General features: G+C 36.6%; 1 protein-coding gene across 1 annotated transcript; it reads right to left on the bottom strand.

The window, feature by feature from the left end:
• Positions 1–6,076: 6,076 nt before the first annotated feature.
• On the bottom strand, positions 6,077–11,983 carry LOC124615855 (28S ribosomal protein S17, mitochondrial). Its single transcript, XM_047144014.1, has 3 exons — positions 11,736–11,983; positions 10,752–10,945; positions 6,077–6,670 (listed from the first exon to the last, which is right to left on the bottom strand). Exons 1-3 carry the CDS (start codon positions 11,853–11,855, stop codon positions 6,502–6,504), a joined length of 483 nt encoding a protein of 160 aa, XP_046999970.1. The 5' UTR covers positions 11,856–11,983; the 3' UTR covers positions 6,077–6,501.
• Between the last annotated feature and the right edge of the window lie 2,016 nt (positions 11,984–13,999).

Genomic DNA, 13,999 nt, shown 5'->3' with positions numbered 1-13,999 from the left:
GTAGATGCAGTGTTCCTTGCTTTCCGAAAAGCATTTGACTCAGTACCGCACCTATGCATATTGTCAAAAGTGAGAGTATCAAGTGAAATTTGTGACTGGATTGAAGACTTTTTGGCAGCGAGGACACAGCATGTTATCTTGCATGGATAGTCATCGTCAGATGTAGAAGTAACTTCGGGTGTGCCCCAGGGAAGTGTGTTCAGACTGTTGTTGTTCATGTTGTATATGAATGACCTTGCAGACAATATTAATAGTAAAATCAGGCTTTTTGCAGAGGGCACAGTTGTATATAATGAAGTACCACCTGAGAGAAGCTGCATAAGTATTCACTCCAAACTTGATAAGATTTCAAAGTGATGCTAAGATTGCCAACTTGCTCCAAATGTACAGAAATGTAAAATTGTGCACTTCAAAAAATGAAAAAAGTACTATTTTATGACTGTAATATCAATGAGTCACTGTTGGAATTGGGCAACACATACATATACATTCTGTATGGATATGAAATGGAATGATCACGTAGGTTCAGTCGTGGGTAAAGCAGGTGGTAGGCTTCAGTTTATTGGTGGAATACTGGTTAACTGCAATCACTCTTCAAAAGAGATTGCTTACAAATCACTCGTGCAACCTATTCTAGAATATTGCTCAAGTGTGTGGGACCCCTACTAAATAGGACTATCAGGGATATTGAACCTGTACAGAGAAGGACAGCACACATGGTGACATTTGTTTTATCCATGCGAGAGTGTCACAGAGATACTGTAGGAACTGAGCTGGAAGACTCTTTAAGACAGACGTAAACTATCCTGAGAAAGTCTATTAATAAAGTTTCAAGAATCTGCTTTAATTAATTACTCTAGGGATATACAACAACCTATGTGTCACTCACACAGGGATTGTGATGATAAGATTGGAATAATTACTGCATGCACAGAGGCATTCAAAGAATGATTTTTCCTGCACCCTAATAACTGGTACAGTGGGACATACCCTCTGCCATGCACCTCATGGAGGTAGGCAGAGTATAGATGTAGCTGAATGTGTAGAAAGTTAGAACAATGTATTAGCAGATAAATGTTACTTATATTGAAATGGCTATCTTGTTGTCTAAGGTGTCTTCTTTGTTCATGCATAAACTTTACAGAATTATTGGTCCAAGGTGTTTCAATGACAAGTTGTGGGATAATTATTATTGCTTCTTATGATTATCTATATTTATTTATAAGTTCTTGGAACACTTTTTACTACCATACTTGTTCATAAACCAACATTCTACAGTGCTTTTACACAAGACCAGGACCGTAACTCCTCAGATTGCTACATGGACCAACTATTAGCTACTGAAACTAACACTGAACACTCTACTGAAACCACACTGGTGCCTAAAATTTCTATATGTATTACGAACACAGCTTTCAGATCATCCTATAAATGTAGGATATAACCCAAATTAGTAAAAACATAATTGTCTTAATTGGAATTGCTTTTCATATATAACTTACATTATGCTTTATGAAAATAATTATTTACGTGAAGATTTATGTGCCTGAAGTTTCATAACAAAGGTTGCAAATTTTGACAATATGAAAAATAGCACTTCCTGTAATTATATTATCGATAGTAAACTTTTAAAAAATTATAAATGAAAACAGAGATTTTGTATGAAAACTGAAGCATAATAATATCATTATTACTGTAGAGTAGTTCTTATATCATTTAAGTTGGCAACTGTAATTACTAACTTTTATGGTTCAAAATCGATGTGAAATGGATCAATATGAAAATTAAAATTATATTATCAGAAAAATAGTGTTTTAAATATATGCAAAAATATCTCCAGACATAGCATATATAATTTAAGTGTGAATATTAACCCATCTGGCCAAAATTTGAACGGAACTGAACATTTCAATTGACATACAAAAATTCTGAAGAGGTAAGATTTATTACACTATGGAACCATAATTGTATCCAGATGTGCACTTCTCCACCTGAAGCAAATTGAGGGCTATGAAAATCTTTCTTCAGGGCACCAAAAATTTGGAAATTGCATGAAGAGAGATTGGAACTACATGGAGTATGTGTAAAGGCTTCCCAGCAAAACTTCTGCAGCGTAGTCAAAACAAACTCGGCAACATTTGGGCCCACCTCTCGAAATTCCACTGTTGCCACACCATTCACTACTGTGCTTGTTCAGATTGTGACAATCTTAAACCATATCATCCCTACACAGGAAAATGTTTGAAAATGCTGTCATTGTAATGAAATGCTGATAGACTTTGATAACAATGATAAATCATATTTCAAAAGTGTGGTTTTTGCAGTGTGGTCACCATGTAATTAAAGTACTGTGACAAAATTAGTGGAGTACTTTTTGGTATTGAAATTAGTAAAATTCCATGCTGGCTGAATAATAAGGGAAGGGCAGCCACTCACGTATAGTGGAACAGTGCTGATTGGTTGCCTTTTCCTTATTTTACATATTGCTCTGTCTAGGAATTTTCATTATTTTGTACTTGTGGGTGTACCCACAGAAAATAACAAAGACAATGCAACAAACACAATAACAGTTCAATACATTGCATGTCATTCCCTTATGTAGCAATTCCACAACCACTTTAGATTAGATTAGTTTTTCGTTCCATAGATCCGTGCTGAGGAGATCCTCATGGATGTGGAACATGTCTTTTTCTTTTTTTTCTTTTTTTAAAGCTGAAATAACAATGCTAATAGTATGACTATATACAATACATCATTTTTTAAAGTTGAAATAACAATACTAATGGTATGAGTATATACAATACATCATTTGTTTCTATTAAAAAATTCGTCAATGGAGTAGAAGGACTTAGCCACTAGTAAGTCTTTCAGACTCCTTTTAAACTGATCTTTATTTGTAACTAAATTTTTTGTGTGTGCTGGCAAATTATTGAAGATGAGTGTTCCTGAGTAGTGGACCCCTTTTTGAACTAAAGTAAGTGCTTTTAAGTTCTTGTGCAGATCATTTTTGTTCCTGGTATTGTATGTATGAACTGAGCTGTTTGTTGGAAAAAGAGATATATTATTTAGGACAAATTTCATTATGGAATAAATATACTGAGAGGCAGTAGTTAGTATACCCAGTTCTTTGAAGAGGTTTCCACTGAACGTCTATGAATTTACTCCACAAATAATAAGTATTACACGCTTTTGGACTCTGAAAACTTTTGTTTGACTTGTAGAGTTACCCCAAAATATTATACCATATGACATTATGGAATGAAAGTAGGCAAAGAATGCAAGCTTTTTCATTTTTATGTCACCTATGTCTGCTAACACTAGAATTGCAAATACAGATTTGTTAAGGCATTTCTGCAGTTCTGTGGTGTGCTCCTCCCAACTGAATTTATTATCAATTTGTAATCCCAGGAATTTAAGACTGTCAACCTCTTCTATCTGCCCTTCTTCATACTTTATGTATATGCTGGGTGAAAACCTCTTACAGGTTCTGAATTGCATACGGTGAGTCTTTTCGAAGTTTAACATCAGTGAGTTGGCTTTAAACCATTTATTAATATCCATGAAAATATCATTAGCAGATTTTTCTAGAACTACACTCGACATACTATTTATTGGAATACTTGTGTCATCTGCAAACAAAACGAACTCTGCTTCTGGCAGTGTAACTGATGAGAGATCATTAATGTACACAAGAAAAAGCAACGGCCCTAAGACAGATCCTTGTGGGACACCACATGTAATTTCTTCCCATTCTGATGATGACTTAATTCACTAGTCCCTTGCACTGACACCCTTTATTTCCTGTTAGCGAGGTATGACTTGAACCATTTTGCAGCACTGCCTGTTACACCATAGAACTCTAATTTATTTAAAAGAATGTTGTGGTTCACACAATCAAATGCCTTTCACAAATCACAGAAAATACCTGCTGCTTATAATTTGTTATTTAATGAATTAAGTACATTTTCACTGTAGGTGTAAACAGCCTTCTCGATATCAGAACCCTTCAGAAAGCAAAACTGAGTTCTTGATAATATGTTATTTGTGGTCAGATGGTTGAGAAGCTGCCTATATATATTACTTTCTCTAAAATTTTTGAGAATGCTGGCAAAAGTGAAATCGGTCTGTAGTTTGATGGTATCTCTTTATCCCCTTTCTTGAATAGAGGCTTTACATCTGCATATTTTAGCCAGTCAGGAAGCGTCCCAGTTATAATTGACTGGTTACACAAGTAACTTATAATTGTGCTACACTCACAAGAACATGCCTTAATTAACTTTGTTGATATTTCATTGTAACCACTAGAATGCTTTGTTTTTAAAGATTTTATTACGGAAGTTATTTCTTTTGGTGAAGTGAGTGACATATTCATGGACCTGAAGCTATTTGTAAATATTCAAGGGCATTATTTACTGATCCTGACAATCCCATTTCATCAGTAACGGATGTAAAGTACTTGTTAAATAGTTTGCCACACTATGCCCATCTGTTACTAATGTGTCATCTACCCTTAATGCTATTTGCTCTTGTTCCTTTCTGGTTCTACCAGTCTCCTCCTTCACTATATCCCATATTGTTTTTATTTTGTTCCCTGACATTGCTATCTTCTTCTTGTAGTGCATTTGTTTAGATGTCTGAATTACTTTTTTTTAATATTTTACAGTATTCCTTGTATTTAGCTAAATCATCAGCATTGGAACTATTCTTGGTTGACAGATACATTTTCCTTTTTGTCTTACAGGAAGTCTTTATTCCTTGTGTAATCCATGGTTTTATTAAAGACTTCTGTTTAATTTGAGTAACTTTTAGAGGAAAACAGTTTTCAAACATGGTACTGGCATTTTACATGAATGTGTTACATTTTTCATTCATGTCATGAGCACTATAAACATCTTTCCAGTTCATATCTTTGAGCAGTTTTCTAAAACTCTCAATTTTTGGTTGATTGACTACTCTCCCGTACTCAGAGTTAGCAGTCTTGATAATCTGCTTCGAATTTACATCTAAAACAACGAGCTGCATGTCGTGATCTGATAGTCCATTTATTACAGGTTTTATGATACGATTTTGTCCCTTTGATTTGTGTATAAAAATTTTATCAATGGCTGTCCTTGAGGATTTAGTGATCTTAGTTGGAAAGTTTACAGTGTGAGTTAGATTGAAAGACAACATTACTAACTGCAGTAAATGTTTACTGGAAGATTGCATTAGAAAAATCTGTATTAAAGTCACCAGCAATCAAAATTTCTTTGTTTCTTCCTGTTAAATGACCCAAAAGAGCTTCTAGATGATTTATGAATAGATTTGCAAATATGTCTAAGCTTGCAGCCACTGAAAGCAGGGAAAATAGGATAAGACCCAAAACAGTAATGAAAGTAAAACCAGTCTGTTCGGAAGTGCACATCTGTAAAATCAAACTCTGTTGCTGAGTGAAATGTAATACCATTTTTCTCCACCCTGTGCGGTGTAACATGATCAGATCCTCCTTGGCACAATTTCTGTGAGGTGGTAGAGGTGTTATTTCTCAAGCCTGTCTCCTTCAATGGCTGCCTCCTAGGCTCATATGGTGCACAACAATGATGTGCTGCAAGTTTCAACTGGTCCAAAGCTTGCTCATTCGGGTTCATGCCAGAAATTACTACAAACAAATCTACTTGGTTGATTCCTTTCTCCTGGAGGAGATGTTCGCAAGATGGTCACAGTGCTCCTACATTACCATCTTGAAAGATGAACCCATCGCCTGTGGAGCATGTCAGCAGTTTGGAGAATCCTGCCTCCAAAACACTACAGAAGCAGTTCATCATAACTGTGTTTCTCATACGGTGTGTATTCTAATTCTTTCCACGTAACTGAGGGATCCTCCTCACAACAGCATCTATGATACACAAAAGTGTGACTGAGTAACGGAAAATAGGATTTAAACTCAGTAATAATAACAAAACTATAAAAGAAAGGGGGGGGGGGGGGGGAGGACAAAAAGAGAGGAGTTGAAGGAAAAAGGCTGCATATGGATTACGACTCAACGAGATGGGAGGATCCCTGAATCATTCAGGACATTTTAGTTAAAAGCAAGTAGTTGAATTAAATAATTTATTAAACCACAAAAAACATTCATATTACTTGTTCTGGAATACCACACTACATCACATTAGAATCATTTTACATAGGTATTACATAACTAAAGAGTTTATTTACATTTGTTACATTACAATGCAAAAATCTACAATTCTCTGAATTTTCACTGTAAAAACAGATCACCTCATTATGTGTCACCATTATATATGCACTCCATGTATTCAGACAAGTCAAAATAATGAATGAATTGGCATGAAAACAATAACAACTGCCAGTGAAGACAAAATTTGTATACTGCAAATTTAAACTGGTGAAAGAGGGAAGAAAACACCTGAAATACACAGAATCAGAAACAACAATCACCACATATAGTACATGAACTCTGAAGTCTCAACCTGCAGACACACTAGAAATTATAATCTAGCACTAAACTGCGTAACGCTGATTATCATTGTCATATACATGGTATTTAATGTAACTCCTCCTGTGTGTGAAATCTTTCCTGTCTTCCTGCCATCCACGTTCTGGAGCATCTTCGTAACAGAAGGCATCATCGTTCTTTCCAAAAAGTTCAGCTGCTCTGCTGATGTCATCCCTATAAAGCAAAAAATAATTAAGAAATTTTTAATTACATACAATGAAACTAAACATGTGATCTCTCAAACAAATAATGTATGGAAGTTATTTACAATTTATACAAAATAGATACTAGTTTTTAAGTTTTAATGTCATTCATAGAAGTTACCAGACTCATGTATGACATGTTACAAGTGATGCGGAAGTTGTTGGACGCCCTTAGCAATAGCAGTTGTATTGATAATTTGGAGTGGACTGGTCTATTGTCTGATGAATCACTGTAACACTTTTAAGCAAATGTCATGAAGTGCTTGCTTTATCTTACTAATTTTCAATTGAAAAGTAAAAACATTTTATTCAAAGTACTGACCATTGCTTTCTATACATTTTGATCACCTTTCTGGCAATTTGTGGACACCATACCAATAGAAACGTTCATCTTTTGAAGCAAACCAATCAGACACCCAATTTTCGACTTCTTCGTAGGAATCGAAGTGTTACTCAGCCAGTGTGTGTCCCATTGATGAAAACAAATGGTAGTCGGAAGGGACCAAGTCTGCTGAATATGGCGGGTGGGGTAGCAGCTCCCAGCCAAGTGTTTTGATTGTATCCTGAACCAGTTTTGCTTTGTGTGCAGGTGCATTGTTGTGTACAAAAATTACTTTGCCATGTCTTCTAGCCCATTCTGGTCTTTTTTTCGATCAATGCATAGTTCAAATTGATCATTTGCTGTCTGTAGCGATTAGTATTCACAGTTTCACCAGGTTTTAGAAACATAATACACCACACCTTTCTGATTCCACCAAACACAGAGCATTGTCTTCTTGCTGAATCGATCTGGCTTTGCAGCCAATGTTGATGGTTGTCCCGGATTAACCCATGATTTTTCCCGTTTAGGATTCTTAAATCCATTTTTCATCGCCAGTAACAATCTGATGCAAAATTGATTTTCTTTCATGTCTTTGAAGCAAAATTTGACAAATGGTTTTTCGGTTTTCCATTCAATTCATATGGCACCCATTTTCCACACTTTTGGATCTTTCCCATAGATTGCAAACAGTCAGAAATTGTTTGTTGTGCAATATTTAGCATTGCTGCCATTTGCTTCTGACTCGAAGTATCATCTTCATCCAATATTGGTTGCAATTTGGCGTCTTCAAACTTTTTTGGTGGTCTTCCACGTTCTTCATTTTTTACATCAAAATCATTATTTCTGAACCGTTGAAACCATCTTTTGCATGTTGCTTCTGATAGAGCTTGATCACCATATGCCTTGACAAGCATTCGATGCGACTCTGCAGTACTTTTTTTCAAATGAAAACAAAAAAATAATGCTTTCAGCAAATCATCACTTTCTGGTACAAAATTCTACATTGTTAACACGATGAAAACATATGATGATGTTTGTTCCATGACTTGATGTATACTAAATATCTTTGACAGATGTCATAGCAACCAAACAAGCAAACAAAAAAATAAATAAAAAATAAAAAAAAATTAAAGCTCGTTCACAACAAATCTTCCCTATCAACACATTTGTATCCTAACACTCATTTCATACCGGTACACTTGCTAGGAATCAGGTGAAGTCACAAGCGCTTAAGTCCAGGGAGAGTAGCGGTAGTACAGCACTCCACAGCCCGCCCCATCACTCAAGCCATTCAGTCACACCTTTCACCATAAGCACCCAAGCACTGTCCAGCAAAACGATGGGATGCTCCTGCAGAAAGCATCATCACTTCTTTCTCTAACTTGTTCACTTTTGGAACACAGCCTGTTACCAGCTTGCAGACAGAAGCAATAACACTTCCTGCAGGAGCCACCCATCATTTTGTAGGACAATGCTCGGTTGCATATGACACAGGTTACGGCTGATTTGTTTGATCAAAGGGATTGGGGGGAGGGGGGGGGGGATGCAGTAGCATCCACCACACTCTCCGCACTTAAGCTCTTGTGACTTCAACCTGATTCCTCAGAAAAAACAAACACTTCATGACATTCCCTTCAGAACGTCCTCTCAAATTATCAACACAACTAGCACTTCTAAGGCTAATCTACACCTTCCACATCACTGGCAATGGGTTATACACAATGCTGCTCACTAGTTTGAAGGGAAGTAAAACTCTGAAAAATGTACCTATTTTCTATAAGTTGCAAGTAAATCGTTGCCACTATTAAGGTTCCAAAGAATACCCTCTGTTAAGAACTGGGAGGACAGCCCTTCACTACATCTTAGTGAGGATTATAGGAACTGATCACAGCGAACCCTATGACCAACATAGATGATCACATGAGTTAGTAAGTCAATGTCTGCAACCCTCATGATTGGACTGCTCTATGACACACACACACAGACAGACAGACTGTTCAACGACATTACTGACCTTAAAGAACAATACTTCCTTCAGACTGTATGAAACAAAAAGTTTTCATCATAAAGCTACCAAATTTGTTAATTTCCATACTGGTTTCACAAGAGTTATAACTCCATTTTCAACAACAGGACTCATTTTATTTTTAGTTGAACAAGTGTTGTACTAATCCCATATCAGAGGACTATTCTATCAGAAATCATAAAAACTTACATATAACCTTTAAGAAATGGCATGTGTTGATTCCAGTACATAAAAAAGTTAAAGTACTGACAGTCGGGTCCAATCCTTATTTTTTTTACAGTGGAGCTCATATGTACAACAGATGTGTACAATTAATCTTTTACACATCACTAAGACAGGAAGTTCTTAACAGCATGTCATACATCAATATTTTACCTTTTATTTTCTTGTTTGTATGTACTTGGATCAACAAGTGGCAATGTTACTCAAGCAGAGTTCCTCAAAAGTCTACAGCTTTTGACTTTTTACACTTTGTAACTGACAACTGCCTTTGAAATACAGTGCCAAAGAAAACTTTTTGTATCCCTTGTATATACAGCTTATCAATGATTCGACCACATATTGGAGCTGAACGCAAAGATCAGATTTTTGGTAGTGTTTAAGGAATACTTTTGCTTTTTGCTGACATGCTGTGATGTGGAGGAGGCAGCAGCGAAAAAAACTGTAGTGTTGGAGATGTGTTTAACAACAGTCATTGAGGATAACTCCTTGATATTGAGTGGACCACACACACACACACTCCAAAATGCAGTATCACAAAATTCCCTTCACCTATACAGCTCAAATAAAGTCAGTGATATCAAAATTGTACACAAATTGAAAATTGCACATGGACTGAAAACCCTAAACTCCCAGATTCACTTGACCAATTAAAATACAAACAAAAAGCTATACAATAAAACAAACAAACCATAAATAACACATTTAAAACCAAATAAAACAAAAAATTAGTTACAAACAAATACAACTAGGTTGCACCCTCCCCCCTCCCCACACACACCTAATGTAAGTGAAACCAAATCCTCCAAACAACCCCAACATCCCCCTACCTCCCTTTAAACCACCCCAACCCAACCATTACCACTTCTAAACCCAACACCAGCAAAGAAACAAAACAAACAAGAACTAAACCCATTAAAAAAAAAAATTGCTGTTCTCAAAACAAAAGAAGTTGATGGCGCTTAAAATTCAGAACAGGGCCAGCGGCTGTCACAGCGGTGCTTATCTACTGATCAGAGGTTGGCAATGTGTCAGTTTCGTGCAGCCAGTGGGATGATTCTTGGACATAACCAATTATAGAGGTGCAAAGTATTTTTAGTGCCAAAATTGAAAGAGTTTTTTACTGTTTCTTGGTGTATTAGTGAATTTCGAGAGAAATATTTTCTGACTATGACAGCGATTGCTATAAAGTGGACTGCTTTAAGCGATTTTTGTCCTGTACAGCAACATTGTCCATTGGTGCATGTATCATGGATTAACTGCAAACTGTCACATAACACACCTACTACACAAGTCAAAACAGATGGGTGGAATCTCACACTTCCCTTGAACCAGGTGAAGTGACCAGCCTAATTTTATTCATAAACATGCAGAGCTTATTTATTGGAGACTATGATCCTCAACAATAAAGGGACAATGATGAATGAGCTTTTGCCATTAAGTTAAGAAGTATTTATAGATTATAGTATTATTTTCTATAACTACCTGTATTTATCAGCAACAACTTTCTTGCCAGTAATTGGGTCTGTAATATCTCCAAGAGGGTATATAATATCTTTCACTTCATGAGTGATAAGGGTTGTCATTTTCTGTGGTAGTTGTTGTATCAAAACTATATCTCCCGTCTTGCACTTTTTCCCAGGGTCATGTGCATATATGTATTCATCTTTCCTGAAATACTACAAAAGTAATCAGTCAGTTCTGAAGAAACACACATAGTGATAACAATTAATTACTCTGCAATAAGTAACAGCAGCACATTCATTTTGCTCATTTGTCTTTGCTATCTAAAATTAAATTGTTACAATCAGAATGAAAGTGAAATGGAAGCACTCCAAGAGTAATTCCAAGATTAAATACTTAGAGCAATATGACAGACCACGAACAAGTGCAGCATGTGGATGGCCCATATGTGAGAGAGAGAGTGAATTTTCATGGAGCCACTAAAGAATCAGTCACCAAACAGGGCACAAGGACTGCATATCCGTTCGAGTCAACGAAAATACTTGATGTCCGATAGGCTAAACAAGAAAACGGTCGAGAAAAAAAACCATCAAGTAGATCCTAAAATAAAATACTTGTCAGAAGTTTTCTTTTTCTATGGCTGCTGCATCACCTTTTGGTGCAATACAAAATACTGAGAGCGCTGTACAAATTGAGAAACTGGAAGCACGATATTTACCGGCAACTTTAACACAGACTACTGTTAAGAACTGGTAAAAACATGGCAGTATTAAGTACAAATGCGCGCCAACCAATAATAACATAGAGAAAATGTACTGAATGGTGAGCAGTCGATTAAACTGGATAGCTTCTTGGCAAGAGTAAATATTGTCCTGAACTATTTGACTCCAGGCGCGACAACATTGGAATTCAATCAAATAAAAAAACTTCACTTTCGTACTGTGATCCATTAGCACGATTTGTAATTGTTTACATCTAGTATGATTTCCGTTTTGTATGTCTTACCATTAATAAATTTTTATCGAGTTCCATTCTTTTTACTTTAAATTTTGAAGCATTTCGCTTTACGCAGGGAACACACTGTCCCAGCAATAAATATGATCTATTCACAACGCCTGTTGCCATTATCTACAAGAATAACAAAACTGTAACCACTTGCGACTCACGCAACACACCCCTTTCGGACCAAAACAAAATACCCCTCTACTCTTGAGCCTACAGTAGTAAACAAACTACAAAACATAAATCGACATCGAGTTATCGATCTACCACCAATATGACTTTGCCGCTGCAACCTTGAGCCTGTGGCTCCACTTAGCCCCACAAATGAAGGATCCATGTCACATTGACATTGATTAATAAGAATGGATAGCACATACGAACGAAATACGAAGCTACCGGAAACTTTAAGGTTCGTTCGCACGCAACGATCTGTCTGCGCAATGTATGCACACATCGTATCTGCGTCGATAGATTGTTGCTTGTGAACAGTAGTTTTGCGCAGATATTGGATATGTGCAAACCTGGAAATTGCGGTTGGAGGTTTGAGCAAAACTGCTCAAATCTGTGGCTTCAAATCATGTCTGCGCAGAAAAGTTGGATACTAGATCGCCGCTAATATGGCGCTAAAACTTGCTTGAGTAAGCTGTTTCTTCTGTCTGGTATTTCTAATCTGTGTGTGCATAATAAATTTTAAAGTGGCAGGTACACGTCAGTGCCGATTTATCGAAATGTAGAGAAGTACTACATATTTGTGGAAAATTAAAAGCCGGGAATACAGCAATATGGATAAGAAGGCAGCTGCTTATAATTCTTTTAACAGAGAAATTGCGAGAGGTTGACCCAACGGTAAATAGGGAAACAGCACAGAAAGAAAAAAAAAAGAGCCATGCGATTGGTTTGCTGTAAAGAGCTAGCAAGGTAACGAAGCCTTTTCGATCTGGTGCTGGGGGAAATTGGTAGCATACTATCCCTCAGTACTATCCTATGGCATAAATTAATGTGGGTTGTGATAGCGTAGCAAAAAAATAGGCCCTATTTATTCTAAAGAAGAGTGCAGTCAGAATGTTGTATTAAGCTGATTATGTAAGATCGTGGAACAGCACCTTCAGGGACATAGTTATTATTACACATATTTTACTTTCTAATATAGTATGTAGTTCATAACAGGAGTGATTTAGAGCTGATCTATAGAACTCACTACCACAGTATGAAAAGTAAGATGTTCCAGATATATAGAAAGCAATTTTTTTATATTCTGGTGGAAAAGTAGTTGATAGACTTCATGCAGGTCGTTGGAAATCTCTACTTAGAAACATACTAAACTATAGCTCATCGTTCATGTATATAATTCTAAGAATACAATCTCTCTCAGAAACGTCTAAAACTGTAAAAAAATTACCTGTAACTTTGCAGAATTGAAGTACAGTACTTAGAAGTTGCTTTCATGAAATCTTCCTTCAGGACAGTGTAAATAGCTTCATTTGTAGTGAGTATGATTTCACTCAATGATTGTTTCGAAATTGCAGTAGCAAATTCTATATCCTCATAGCTCCTATTGCCAGCACTCTTTAATGTCACCGTCAGCCACTCAGGTGGCTAAATTGCTCTCCTCGTGCACGCTTTACATACGAGGAGTTACGAGCGGCAAAATATGAGTACACGTTTCTAAATCCGTCCACAAATAACTACGCCAGTCGTCGACATCCCCCTGTAACTCGTGAAGTACATTTATGTCCGAAAATGTCTTCACTTAAACAGACACTGGGTAGACCATTTTGATCTGTCTTTCTGTTTCCTTGATTTTGCTTGCATTTTTTTTAGCAACAGAATCTGCCAACACAGACTGTAACAGAATTTTGTCCATTTCTGAATAAATGAAATCACCTTTGAGGTTACTGTACGACACTGTAGTCGCTTTCCACTGAAAGTCCTTTTCTACACCGATAGACGGAGGGTGAGCAGTAGACTGGAACTTGTGTTATGTGAACAGGCCAAATATGCAGAAGTCTGTTGCATGAACAGACATTTACACAGATATCTATGTAGATAGATCGTTGTGTGTGTTTAGAAATGAATTAAGCCAGGTTTCTACAGGCATGAATTTGTTATAAGTGCAGCATCCCTCCCCTCTCTCACCACTACACTCAAATGCACGTAAGCGTTTCCACACGTCATGTTGGAAACGTTACTTATGCGACTTGCAGGATGGGGACAAGAGAAATTATTCATTTGGGTGTTTAGCAGTTTTTAGCCAAGGAGTTCATAGT

This window comes from Schistocerca americana, chromosome 5 (assembly GCF_021461395.2).
Source record: "Schistocerca americana isolate TAMUIC-IGC-003095 chromosome 5, iqSchAmer2.1, whole genome shotgun sequence".
NCBI lineage: Eukaryota > Metazoa > Arthropoda > Insecta > Orthoptera > Acrididae > Schistocerca > Schistocerca americana.
Note: the sequence above shows the minus strand (reverse complement) of the source record. Positions and strands in the feature narration are given on the sequence as shown.